General features: G+C 43.2%; 1 protein-coding gene across 1 annotated transcript; it reads left to right on the forward strand.

Annotated features, from left to right (window-relative positions):
• The first annotated feature begins 1,910 nt into the window (after positions 1-1,910).
• On the forward strand, positions 1,911-4,288 carry LOC124704607 (transcription factor bHLH19-like). Its single transcript, XM_047236882.1, has 3 exons — positions 1,911-2,405; positions 2,508-2,882; positions 4,193-4,288. The coding sequence occupies exons 1-3, from the start codon at positions 1,911-1,913 to the stop codon at positions 4,286-4,288; spliced, it is 966 nt and encodes a 321-aa protein (XP_047092838.1).
• The last annotated feature ends 10,081 nt before the right edge of the window (positions 4,289-14,369 follow it).

Genomic DNA, 14,369 nt, shown 5'->3' on the forward strand with positions numbered 1-14,369 from the left:
TAAAGTATGCATAAAACATGTAGATATCATCAATAATGTGGCATGGAACATAAGAAATTATCGATACGTCGGAGACGTATCAGTGGCCTTGCCCGACGGCCTTCCAACAGGCGGCAGCGGCAATGGCATCGCCTTGCGCGTTTGAGCCTTGGGGAAGGAGCCATGCCCACTGCTCATACGCGTGTCCTCCCTGGTCAACTCTATCGCTTCCTCCTGTAAGAGAGCAAGAGAAACCGCAGAGTCCAAATCCTTGGGTTGTTGAACCATAACCACCACTCTAATGTGAGCACGCAAGCCATCTACAAATTGAGTGACAAAATAAAGGGCATCCCACGAGCGATGGTGTGCTAGGAGACAGTTCATTGCTGTGTTGAATTGAACAGCATATTCAGCTACCGTACTCGTTTGACGCAACCTCGAGAACCGTCGCAACAACTGCTCAAACTCGCGACGACCAAACTTAGCACACACCATAGAAACAAAATCCTCCCACTCTCGGGCGACGCAGTGCACATTGGTCCATTGGAGCCAAAGAGAAGCCTCCCCAGTGAAATACACCACAGCAGTGTCGATCCACAATTCCTGATCTACCCGACACACACGGAAATAGGACTCGCATTTGATTTTCCACTCCAGTGGCCCTTCCCCATTGAATCCGGGGCAATCCACTCTCGGAGTTTTTCCAAATCTCTCCTTATCACGATCCCTAAACCCGACAATAGATGAAGACTCGGGAGTGTGACACGGAAGTTTACCCTTCACCGGGGTCGATTGGGGATGCGGCCCCATAACCGAACCCCGGGCAAAGATGTCGACGCGGCGGCCAGCAGGCCTGTGACGTTCGTCGTCACCGACGCGCATATCGGCGTGGCGCTCCCCAGCCAGAGTTGGAGGAGGCGCTGCCGCTGCAGGAGCCGTTGGTGCAGGTGGTGACGAGTTGGTGACGAGGCGATCGATGCTCTGCCGCAGCTCGCCCAGATCCGTTTGGAGCGCACCCACAGTCAGATTGACTCGGGGCTTCCACAGCGCCAGATCCACCAGCACCGGCTTCACCTCTTCGAGTGAAGCCACCTTGACCTCCAGCGTCTCGAGCTTGTTGTTGAAGCCGTCCAGCTTCTCCGTCTGCGCTTGAATCGCCGTCATAATCTCCGCGAATTGCTCCTTGGTCTGCAGCTCCGCCATGATTTCCGCCACCGACCGAGTGTGCGGCGCCAGATCGGATGCTCTGATACCAGATTGTTACGTCTATACTCTCGATTCCTCCCAATATAGGTCTAGGGTTCAGGATACATCAGATACAACAGGAAGGGGAAGGGGAATTGGAGCCAGGGGTGGGAGAGAGAGGTAGCAGACTGAGATACAGGAGAGCCGTCTCGGCTTGGTTCTGTTCTTCGATGCCTTGGACGCTCCTCGCTTCGTCCTCAAGTAGTCCATTCTTCTGGGCTGTAGCGTGGGTTGTCCTTACGAGCTTTCTTGGGCCGTGGAGACGGCCCACTTGACGCGTCGTGGGTTGGTAGGCCCATGACAAAATGACTCGCGCAGTCTCATCTCGAATTTTTGTATTTTTGACCCTACATGCACCTTTTGTTGTCTAGACTAGAAAATCATTTACACAGGATCTAGGTCACATAAGCCAGAATCCAACAAATGATTGTTAATTGTCCATGCTGGACCCTTATTGAGGCTATAGAGGGGCCACTGAGAGGTCTAAGGTGAGCAACCCTTACAGTGACAGGAGACTAGCTCAGTACTACTACAAGGGGATCATATGACTTGATTGATGCATATGCTTCGCTATAAGTAACTCCAGCAATTCGGGTGCGAGGTCAGTGCTAGAATAGTACACTAATTAAACACTAGTATTAGTATATATTACAGTGGTACTCCTCCTATAATTGCTCACGGACAACATGGACGACTCAAGCATGTTCCTGCAGTGGGCTGTGAGCACGTTCCAGCACCACCATCCTGGAGTCTTGGCCGACAACGGTGGCGAGGTTCCATCAATCCAAGTGCCCCGAGAAGAATCCACCGTTGTCCTAGACCCAACGGAACTCGCTGCAGAAGCGACTGGAAGCTACAGGAGTTCCGGCGGCGGTAGTGAAGTCGGCGGTGTCAGCTGGTCCATGTCACCCAACTCGGGCGGAACGTCGTATGCGCCCATCAGCTGGAACTTCGGCGCTGTATCGGCGCGACCGAGTAGCAGCGGCGGTGGCACGCTGGTCGCCGTCGCCTCCCCTATACCGGAGTTGGTGTGCGGGTCGCAGACGGCGAGGAGCACCGCCGGCACGGGTTCTGCGTCCGCGGCGTATGCGAAGGGCCACATCATGGCGGAGAGGAAGCGCAGGGAGAAGATCAACCAGCGCTTCATCGAGCTCTCCGCCGTCATCCCCGGCCTCAAGAAGGTGAACTAAGTCCTCTCCTGCACTCAATTCTACAGGCATGGTGCCATGTGAACAGTAAGAGTCAATGACACCATCTCGATCGGTTGATGTTCCGTCGATCAGATGGACAAGGCGACAATTCTTGCAGACGCGCTGAGACACGTGAAGGAGCTCCAGGAAAGGGTCAAGTTCCTGGAGGCCGCGGCCGGCGCCAGCAACGGCCAGACCGTGGTGCTCGTCAAGAAGGCGTGCGTGATCGCGCGCGGCGACGATGAGAGCTCCCCGGCGCTATCCTTCTCCGCGCCGGCGAGGAACCCACTGCCGGAGATCGAGGCGAAGCTCTCCGAGAACAACGTGATGGTAAGAATCCACTGCGAGAACGGGAAAGGGCTGGTCGTTCGGGTTCTCGCCATGGCCGAGGAGCTCCACCTCCGAATCGTGAACAGCAATGTCATGCCTTTCACGGCGTCCACCGTGATCATAACTATCATGGCAAAGGCAAGTTAATCCGTTACTCGGTAGCTGTTTTATAAATTCGAGCTCCTTTATCTTTGTGTACTTCGTTCATTCTGATACTAGCTTGTAGTATGAGATACATACAACATACATTAGTATCATATAATTAGATCTCCAATATCCACTTTGGTTTCTGTATTAGTTGGCGAGCTCTATGTAGCATCGTGCTCTTAATTTTAGAAAAGATTAATCTCGTATATCTTATTTTTTGTTTGTTTGTTAGTTTGTTTGTTGGTGCTCATCAAGCATCCTGCTGGATATCTCCTAGCTATACTTAGTCTATTACCTTTTTTGTCCACCAAAAACTTGCAATCTCTTCTTTCAGAAATATATAAGCACGATAGCCAAGCTATAACATACATATACCCATATGTAAATAATGAAATGACCAATTTTGCATCTTATAAGCACCAAAGTTTCGAGAAATGCTTGTATCCTCCCATGCAAGTTTGTGCCATTGATTTACTGCTACAAGATTCGTGCCACACTGTTTCTCCAAGTTTCATCAAGAATCATTGTGTTTTAATTTGGTAAGACAGAGTGAAACACAATGACACGTGCTGAAATGGTGCACGGGACAATCGTGAGGTCCCCAAAATTTGTTACTCCCTCCATACCGGATTAAGGGGTAAATACGCACTGCGAGAAACAAGTTTGACTACTAATTTGGTCAACAAAATATAAGATATATATCACAAAAATATATTATTGAAAACATTTTTTGAATACGAATTCAATGGTATAATTTTTGTGGCATATATCTCATACTTTATTGACCAAATTTATAGTCAAACTTACTTTTTGAAGTGCGTAATTGCCATTAATCCGATATGGAGGGAGTATGATTTGTCCTCTATGGCACTATTTGTAGTGGGTTTCACTCGTGTTTTCCCTGGAGTCCCGGAAAGGTGCATAGAAATGTGTAGCAAACATTATAGATACAATATTAATAATGCATGCCATCTAGCAACTAGATACTCTTCATTTGTTTATGTTTCTTCTTTGTTGCTAGTTAAACTTTGTTTGTTTAAGCAAAAGGATTAGCTGATGATGGAGCAATGAGTTTTCCTTAAAATATTGAACACTTTGTTGGCACATTATAATATGGGTGGACTCTTTCTATTGGAGTGCCAGATCTAGTTTTTCTTCTTTTCTTAGAGCAACAATGGAAAATTATTATGGAAAAAATGTGTCATTGTGGATTTATGTGTATTGTCCGCCAGATCCATATGGATTGGAGCTTCTTACAAGAAATTAACATGCTTTATATATGCATCGTTCTTCACTTTCAGGTCCAGGATGGTTTTACCATCAAGGCAGATGAGATAGTAGGAAGTCTCAACTATGTACTGCACCAACATAGCAGCAACAACAACATCGATAACTAATATTATATCCATTCCAAATTAGTTGACGCGGATTTAGTTCATATATGCATATGTAGATACTTCAGTGTGCATTTTCACTCATTTGGAAAAAATCCGCGTCAACTATTTTGGAAAGGAGGGAGTATTGAGAAATAAACAAGAACATCTACTATCCTAGCTTTGGCATTATTGTACATAGGTAGGTGTATATAACCTACGATGGTGGATGTTTAGGCTCTCCTACATGGATGGATGCACGAGTGTATTGAGCAGCGCATGTCGTTTCTGAAAGAGCAAAGTCTAAACCCCGTGTTTTGTGTGTTTGATGACAACACTTGAGTAATCTCACTGTGTGCCTTGAGTATCATTGTTAGATTTGCAAGTGCACGGTGACCTCGCTGGACACGTCAAGATCGGAGGACTGAAGCATAGTTTATAGGTTTTCTGGTTTTATGTGTGTTTCGCGAGGTGACATGGCTGGAGAGAAAAAGGGGAGAAAACCTGTTTTTGCCAGACCGGTACTACCGGTACTAGTAGCGGTAGTACCGCTACCCCTACTAGTACCGCCCACGGTACCGCTCTGACGTTCTGCGCTGATTTGACCCATAGTACGAGTTACGGTACCTCTGCGGTACCTGGAGCGGTAGTACCGCTTGCGAGCGGTAGTACCGCTCATGGTACCGCCCAGGTACCGTAACTAGTTACGGCAGTACCGCTTCGGTACCGCTGTGGTACCGCTTCGAGTCCAGTAAGATTTGGACCCTATTGCGGTACCTCGAGCGGTACCGCGAGCGGTAGTACCGCTCTATGTCCACGTGGACTAGATCTGTGGGATTTCGAACTCAGAGCGGTAGTACCGCTTACCCAAAGCGGTAGTACCGCTTAGGCGAAAACAGGACATAACGGTTGGATTTGGAGGAGCCTATTTAAGGGGCCCTTCTTCCCCAACTCGTTTTTATCTCTCCTCTCTTTCTCTCCTCCATTGTTGCTGAGCTTAATCCTTGAGGACTAACCCATGCTTGTGACCCTATAAATACCTGTTGATACCTATTTGTTTTGTTTGGTGCTGGTGAAATAAAGGAAAATGGTTGTTACCTGACAAGAGCAAAGAGAAGAAAATCAGTGCCAAATTTGAGTGTGTTCACTAATAAAAGGAGGAATGGAAATTGTTTTTGAGTGATCATTTCATTTTGCCAGGTTTGACTCATTTTCATTCTTTAGCCTCTAACTAAAAGTTTTTCCATGTTGATTGCTAGGTTTTCTAGTAAAGTGGTAATTTCAGTTCCTGCCTGACAATAAATTCCGCCTTATTCATATCTTACATTCAGTAATGTTTTGAATCCCATTTTCAGTAAACAACAAAGCTTGGTTGGTAGTCATATCAGTTTCACTAGCGTCATTCTGAATCTAGTTTACTCTCTCAAGTTTGCATACTCAGTTTTCATTTACCTTTTACCTTTACTTGAGGACAAGCAAAGATTCAAGTGTGGGGGTATGATAAGCATCATTTATATAGCCATTTTCCTATTACTTCTGTGACATTTGCTTGAATTTTGGTAACAATATACTACCAATTATGGATGCTATAATGGTTAATATGTCCAATTGTATAATTTTACATGCTCCAAAAATATTTTGCAGATCGGTGCGAAAAGGCACATTTTCTTCTCTATTTTGGACAAGATGTCTATGTACCAATATATAGAAGAGCCTAAACGTGAAGGACAAGATTACAAGGATTAATATGAAGAGAAAAGGGCCATCTTGGGAAGAAAGAATGAAGAGTGAAGGGCCTGATTGCAAAGTGTCAAAGGGAATCGGGAGTAAAATACTTTGCTGGAGCCCCAAATTGGGCAGGCCTGGCACTTCTCTAACCCTATCCCCACCTTCTTCTCTACCTCCGGACGCCGCCGCGGCTAGGCCATCATGGCGACGCGTCACCGAGCCACACCACCCCACTCGCCTGCAGTCACACGAGCAGCTCATCTCCACCGACTCCGACGACAGCGACAAAGACACGGCAACCTGAAGCTCACCTTCTCCAACCCCTGCTGCTGCTCTGCATCGACGAACCAGAGATGACGTCGGCCTCTTCTTTCCTTTGACCTCCTGCTGCTCTGAAGTTCTAATCTCCCGCTGCTACAACAAGGTCTTCACCAACTCCAGCACCAACGTCCTCTACACCAACCCGAAGATGCATCTGGGTTAAGCCCTATCGCTCCCCCTCTCCCTCTCTTTATTCCCTGAAATTTCCTCTTAATTATTGTTGCCTAGTGTTGTGATTTATTCAGTGTAGTCACCTCTGTTAGTTTGGCAATTGATCTCTTGATCTGTAAGACTGGAACGTGGCATGTAACAATCTACTTGTGTGTGTCTTTGCTCGTCAAGTTTTGCAGTTCAGAAACCTGTGTTGTTAGTTATAATGTGGCCGGTAACCTTGTCCTTGTGTGTACGTACTAGTCTGTCCCTATTCTGCTTCATTTGGTGAAAAACATGCTCATTTTCCATTCATGTGTTGTATTGATCGTTTTGTACTCTGTCCCTATCTCCATCTTGCTTCTATTCCAGTCTTTAGTGTTTGCTAGTTATCTTGTTCGTTCAAATGTGAGCTGTTCGTTTTAGTGTTAATTCCTAAAGTGAAAATCACAAAAAGATATTTATGCTTCAGTCTTGTGTCATGTTCTTTCAGTCTGCCCAGTTAGTGTAAACTCTGGGTTTGCTTTGCTAGTTAGATTTTAATTCCCACAAAACCAAACATGTTCGTGTGACCTAGCTTTAGCTGAAGGTCAATAGTCGTTGCCTAGTCCATGCGGAGAACACGACAACCTGTAGATTTGGGGCGAAATAGCCACTGCTATATTTTACTTTGATCAATAACATCCAGTATTCACAGGAAACCATGATCATCTATTAATCAACAAGCTAGTTTAACAAGAGCCTTACTAGGGACTATTTTATGTTTACAAAACACACAAGTATTAATGTTTCCGGTTAATACAATTATAACATGGGATGTGAACATTTATCATGAACATTAAGTGACATAGATATGCCTAGCAGGCATGCCGAATAACGTACCCGGGTTATCTAAAAAATGATAAGAAGCCCATGGACTCGGAGATTGAGAATCCCAGAGGCCCAGCGAACTTCAGACAAGGAAAGTAGAGTTGTAATAGGAATATGATAGCAATATAGGAAAGGCCCGTAGGCCTCTCATGTTTGTGACTTGTATGATACGAAAATTCTCGGCTCCACCTCATATATAAATGGGAGTCGAGGGAGAAAGAAAGATCGAATCTATTTTCAACAGAACCACCATAATCTTTAGTCGAGCACCTTTTCGGCTGAAACCTACGAGATCTACATGCCCTCTACTTTCCACGAAACCCTAAGTCTATATTATGTAGGCATTGACAATTTAATCCCTTGTCACTAAGATATAACAATAAACACTTTTATTATTGTCTCTTGGGCATATCTCCAACAGTCTCCCACTTGCACTAGAGTCAATAATCTAGTTTATATTTGTAAAGATCTAACACCTTGGCCTTCTGGTGCTTATCATGTTTGCTTGTGGGAGAGGTTTAAGTCAACAAATCTAACATGCTCAGAAACGTATGTATTTTGCAATTCATTTGCGTCACCACGCATCACTCAATTTTTTAAATGAGTTGGCATTAATCGTATATGTTTGGTCTTCTGGTGGAGCCTTAATTCCGTGGTCTAAAATATGTTACCAATATTGTCACATACAATATAGCTTCATAGCTCTGACACTACCAGAACTAACCAAGTTCTCAAAGAACTCCTCAACTCAAACACCATTGGTCATTGTCAAAACAATGATATACTCTGCCTTCGTTTGTAGAATTCATCACAATATTTAGAACTCATCTAAATCTAGCATAGACTTCGTCTAGCCCATTTTGCTACCTCTTAATGAATACTTAGCCTAATTGAGATTGAAATTCATTTTTATATGTGACCAAACTAATATCGGTGCAACACCTTACAACGATTTTTTTTGTCATTACCCCATATAAAACAATATTTTTATATCCTTGGCTCCGACAAAGCACTCAGGGATATTCTTAATGTTGTCCAATGATCATCATATGAATCATTCTAATATATGCTCATAACACCTTAGAGCATAGGACATCTGATTGTGTATATATTATTCGTGATCTAAAATCACTCGTATGTTTTTACTCATTGAGTGTCTACTACACTCAAGTCTCGTTAAACCTCCACATGATAAAGAACACCTCCTTGACGTTTTCATATTGAACTACTTTAATATTCATTCTATGTACTTTGACTTAAACTTATTATGTGTTTCAATCTATCTCCATAGATCTTGACGCTAAATATGTTTTTAGTCCATATCCTTTCATTGAAGTCAATTTTCAACGAAACCTTTTAGTCACATCAAGTACATGATTACATTATTTTTAATCAACAATATGTTATCCACATAAAGTATTATAAATATATCTCAGCGCTCCCACTTAAATTCTTGCAAATGCAAGCATCTTCATCGTTTCTGATGAAATCAAAAACCCTTTGATTATTTCATCCGGTGAAGATTCCAACTCCGTGATCTATACCTTTCTAGCATTCTACGGACTAGGAAAAATCTTAGTTGTATCTTGTATACACCTTTAATACACACTTCTAATAAGGAATGTATTTCTGCCATCCTACTAACATATCGCATAAAAGAAATATGTAGCAATTACTAGAACAATCCGTATAGGCTATAAGCATCGCTACGAAAGATCTAATCTTACAACAGTCAACTCTTTAAACTTGTTGTAAAAAAAACTTTTGACAAGTCGAGCTTGTTCAAGGATATTTCATCCATGTACATTAATTTTATAGATCCACTTACTTTGAAAAAGTATTTATTCCTTCAGAAGGTTTACCAAGCTCCAAGCTTGATTATAGATACTATCTTAGATTCTTATGGCTCTTAGCCATTTAACGGAGTCAGGGCCCATCATAACTTCTTTGTATGTAGTTAGTTTATCATTGTTCAAAATAAATCCTTTGTCCATAAATTATTTATTTGATCACAAAGTAAACCATACTTACAAGGTTCAATGGGTACTTCAATCTCCATGGCTATAACACTTTGTAGACATGGGAGCTATGAGCACCGTGGCTGCTTCTGGAACCATTTCCGACGTTCGCTACTCTGCTCATCATGATCAGGTTCATCAACCTTATCGAGTTCCATTGTCCGCCCACTCAAATATTTCGAGAGAAACAATTTCCTGGAAATAAGCAAGAAACATCGACAAACACTTTTGTCTTTGACTTCATAGTGGAAAGAATTCCCAATTTGTTCTCCGGGAAAACCAACAAAGACATTCATCCTATTTTGGTTGTAAACTCATTTACTTATGCTATGTATACCAAAATTTAAGAAAAGGACTATTAGGGTTTATACCCATGCCATAACTCATATGGTGTCATTTCAACGGATTATAATGACACTCTATTTAGTGTAAAAGCGGTAGTCTCTAAAGCATAATCCACACAAAAATAATAGCATTATTTTATTTTATCTCATCATCAATCCAACAAGGTTTGGATACGTCTCCTCCTGAATACTCCATCATAACTATGGTGTTCTGAGAAACGTGGGTTGTGAAAATATTTCGTAACTCTCTTAGATGTTCGCTAAAACTCGTAATTCAAATATTTTCACCATGATCCAATCATAGATATTTTACTTTTATATTACGATGATTTCTACTTCATGCGGAAATTTATTTGAATCTATTCAAATGTTTCAGACTTCTTCCTTATTGAATAAATATATCCATATATATACACTCCATTCATTGTTGGAAGCTTTCATGAAGTAGAAGAATCTTCCGGATACAACTATGCCAGTTGAACCACATACATCACCATGTATATTTCCACTAAGTTAGTTTCCTGTTTAACTCTTGGTCTATGAACGATATTGTAGGGATACGTTGCATAGAAAACAAAAAAATTCCTACCGCGAGAACGCAAACCAAGCCAAGATGCAGTCTAGAAGATGGGAGCAACGAGGAGATGATCGAGACTCACCCTTGAAGATTTCCAAAACCTACAAGATGAGGCTCTTGTTGCTGCGGTAGACGATCACTTGCCGCTTGCAAAAGCGCGTAGAAGATCTTGATCACGGTGCCACGATCGGGCAGCACCTCCGTACTCGGTCACACGTTCGGTGTTGATGAAGACAACGTCCTTCTCCCCGTTCCAGCGGGCAGCGGAAGTAGTAGCTCCTCCTTGACTCCGGCAGCACGACGGCGTGGTGGCGGTGGCGATGGAGAACTCCGGCGGAGCTTCGCTAAGCGTGCGGGAGAAGTGGAGGAGAGAGGGGGCGGCTAGGGTTTGGGAGAGGGGGTGGCCGGCCTCAAGGGGTGCGGCCAGCTTGGTGGCTTGTGGTGTCCGGCCCCCTCCCCTATGCCCCTCATTATATAGGTGGAACCCCAAGTGTTGGACTACAAGTCTTCGAATAAGACCCCAACACAAGAACCTTCCATGTAGTAGGGAAACCTACCCAAGGTGGGACTCCCACCCAAGTGGGATTCCCACCCTTCCATGAAGGGGGTGGCCGGCCCCCTTGGTGGAGTCCACCTTGGACTCCCCCCTCTAGGGTTGGCCGGCCATGGGGAGGTGGAGTCCCTCCGGGACTCCTCCTTCCTTAGTGATTTCTTCCGGACTTTTCTAGAACCTTCTAGAACCTTCCATAAATGCACCGGATCATTTCCAAACTTGGAATATGACTTCCTATATATGAATCTTATTCTCCGGACCATTCCGGAACTCCTCGTGATGTCCGGGATCCCATTCGAGACTCCGAACAATATTTCGAACTCCATTCTATATTCAAGTTCTACTATTACAACATCAAACCTTAAGTGTGTCACCCTACGGTTCGTGAACTATGTGGACATGGGTGAGAACTCTCTCCGACCAATAACCAATAGCGGGATCTGGAGAACCATAATGGCTCCCACATATTCAACGATGACTTAGTGATCGAATGAACCATTCACATACGATACCAACTCCCTTTGTCACGCGATATTTTACTTGTCCGAGGTTTGATCATCGGTATCACTCTATACCTTGTTCAACCTCGTCTCCTGACAAGTACTCTTTACTCGTACCGTGGTATGTGGTCTCTTATGAACTTATTCATATGCTTGCAAGACATTAGACGACATTCCACCGAGAGGGCCCGGAGTATATCTATCCATCATCGGGATGGACAAATCCCACTGTTGATCCATATGCCTCAACTCATACTTTCCGGATACTTAATCCCACCTTTATAACCACCCATTTACGCAGTGGCCTTTGATGTAATCAAAGTACCTTTCCGGTATAAGTGATTTACATGATCTCATGGTCGAAAGGACTAGGTAACTATGTATCGAAAGCTTATAGCAAATAACTTAATGACGTGATCTTATGCTACTCTTAATTGGGTGTGTCCATTACATCATTCATATAATGATATAACATTGTTATTAATAACATCCAATGTTCATGATTATGAAACTAATCATCTATTAATCAACAAGCTAGTTAAGAGGCTTACTAGGGACTCTTTGTTGTTTACATATCACACATGTATCAATGTTTCAGTTAATAAAATTATAGCATGGTATATAAACATTTATCATAAACATAAAGATATATAATAACCACTTTTATTATTGCCTCTTGGGCATATCTCCAACAGTCTCCCACTTGCACTAGAGTCAATAATCTAGATTACATTGTAAGGTACCTAACACCCATGGCATTCTGGTGTTGGTAATGCTTTGCCCTAGGGAGAGCTTTAGTCAACGGATCTGCTACATTCAGATCAGTGTGTACTTTGCAAATCTTTACTTCTCCATCTTCGATGTACTCGCGAATCGAATGATAACGCAGCTTGATATGCTTCAGCCTCTTGTGTGACCTTGGTTCTTGTGCATTGGCGATGGCACCCATGTTGTCACGATAGATGACTAGTGGGTCCAATGCACTAGGAACCACACCGAGCTCTACAATGAACCTCTTCATCCATACCGCTTCGATGAAGCCTCGAAGCCGCTATGTACTCCGATTCTCGTTGAAGACTTCGCCACCGTGCACTCGCTTCGAGCTTGCCCAGCTTCATCGCAGCACCATTCAATATAAACACGTACCCGGATCGTGACTTAGAGTCATCGGGATCGGTGTTCCAACTTGCATCGGTGTAACTTGTTACAACGAGCTCTTGGTCACCTCCATAACAAAGAAACATATCCTTAGTTCTTTTCAAGTACTTCGAGATATTCTTGACCGCTGTCCGAGTGTTCCATTCCTGGATCACTTTGATATCTCGCTAGTCAAACTAACAGCATGTGCTATATCCGGTCTTGTACATAGCATGGCATACATGATAGAGCCTACTGCCGAAGCATAGGGGATCTGACTCATCCTTTCTCTTTCTTCTGCCGTAGCTGGACCTTGAGTCTTACTCAAGACCTTGCCTAGTAACATAGGTAAGAATCCTTTCTTACTTCCGTCCATTCTAAACTTCTTTAGAATCTTGTCCAGGTATGTACTCTGTGATAGCCCTATTAGGCGTCTTGATCTATCTCTATAAATCTTGATGCCTAATATATACGATGCTTCACCAAGGTCTTTCATTGAAAAACTATTATTCAAATAACCTTTTACATCTGCTTAATAGTTCTATATCATTCCCAATCAATAATATGTCATCTACATATAATATCGGGAATGCTACGGAGCTCCCACTCACCTTTTTGTAAATACAGGCCTCTCCATGACCATCGTATAAACCCGAAGTCTTTGATCACCTTATCAAAGCGCCGGTTCCAACTTCTCGATGCTTGCTTCAGTCCATAAATTGAACGCTGAAGTTTACATACTTTGTCAGCATTTTTAGGATCGACAAAACCTTTGGGTTGTACCATATACAACTCTTCCTCAATGTCTCCATTAAGGAACGCCGTTTTGACATCCATCTGCCAAATCTCATAATCGAAAAATGCAGCTATTGCTAACAAAATCCTTGCAGATTTTAGCTTCGCTACAGGTGAGAAAGTCTCATCGTAGTCAACACCTTGAATTTGTCGGAAACCCTTTGCGAGAAGTCGAGCTTTATAGACAGTAATATTACCATCAGCATCTGTTTTTCTCTTGAAGATCCATTTATTCTCGACAGCCTTGCGGCTATCAGGTAAGTCTACCAAAGTCCGTACTTTGTTATCATACATGGATCCCATTTCGGATTTCATGGCTTCTTGCCATTTGTTGGAATCTGGGCTCATCATCGCTTCTTCATACGTCGCAGGGTCTTCATCATTGTTGTCCACAATCATGACATTTAGACAAGGATCATACCAATCAGGAGTGGCACGTTCCCTTGTCGATCTGCGAGGTTCAGTAGCTATCTCATTCGAAGTTTCATGATCATTATCATTAGCTTCCTCTGTTGCCGGTGTAGGCGGCACAGGAACAACTTCCGGTACTTGCGCTACTCTGATCAACGAGTGAAGATTCATCAATCTCATCGAGTTCTACTTTTCTTCCAATCACTTCTTTAGTGAGAAATTCTTTCTCAAGAAAGGTTCCGTTCTTAGCAACAAAGATTTTGCCTTCGGATCTGTGATAGAAAGTGTACCCTATAGTTTCCTTAGGGTATCCTATGAAGACGCATTTCTCCGCTTTGGTTTCTAGCTTGTCCCGTTGTAACTTTTTTACATAGGCTTCGCACCCCAAACTTTAAGGAACGACAGCTTAGGTTTCTTATTAAACCATAATTCATACGGTGTCGTTTCAACGGATTTTGATGGTGCTCTATTTAAAGTGAATGCGGCTGTCTCTAATGCATAACTCCAAAATGATAAAGGTAAATCGGTAAGAGACATCATAGAACGAACCATATCTAAGAGAGTTCGATTACGATGTTCGGACACACCGTTTCGTTGAGGTGTTCCCGGCGGTGTCAATTGTGAAAGTATTCCGCATTTCTTTAAATGCATGCCAAACTCATAACTCAGATATTCACCTCCGCGATCAGATCGTAGAAATT

This window comes from Lolium rigidum, chromosome 1, assembly GCF_022539505.1.
Source record: "Lolium rigidum isolate FL_2022 chromosome 1, APGP_CSIRO_Lrig_0.1, whole genome shotgun sequence".
NCBI classification, from domain to species: Eukaryota; Viridiplantae; Streptophyta; class Magnoliopsida; order Poales; family Poaceae; genus Lolium; species Lolium rigidum.

Bases quoted from the DNA above. Each gene is read 5' to 3' on its own strand.
- LOC124704607 (XM_047236882.1), top strand. From the start codon at position 1,911: ATGGACGACTCAAGCATGTTCCTGCAGTGGGCTGTGAGCACGTTCCAG. The intron at 2,406-2,507 runs GTGAACTAAGTC...TCCGTCGATCAG, and splicing joins TCATCCCCGGCCTCAAGAAG to ATGGACAAGGCGACAATTCT. The intron at 2,883-4,192 runs GCAAGTTAATCC...CTTCACTTTCAG, and splicing joins TCATAACTATCATGGCAAAG to GTCCAGGATGGTTTTACCAT.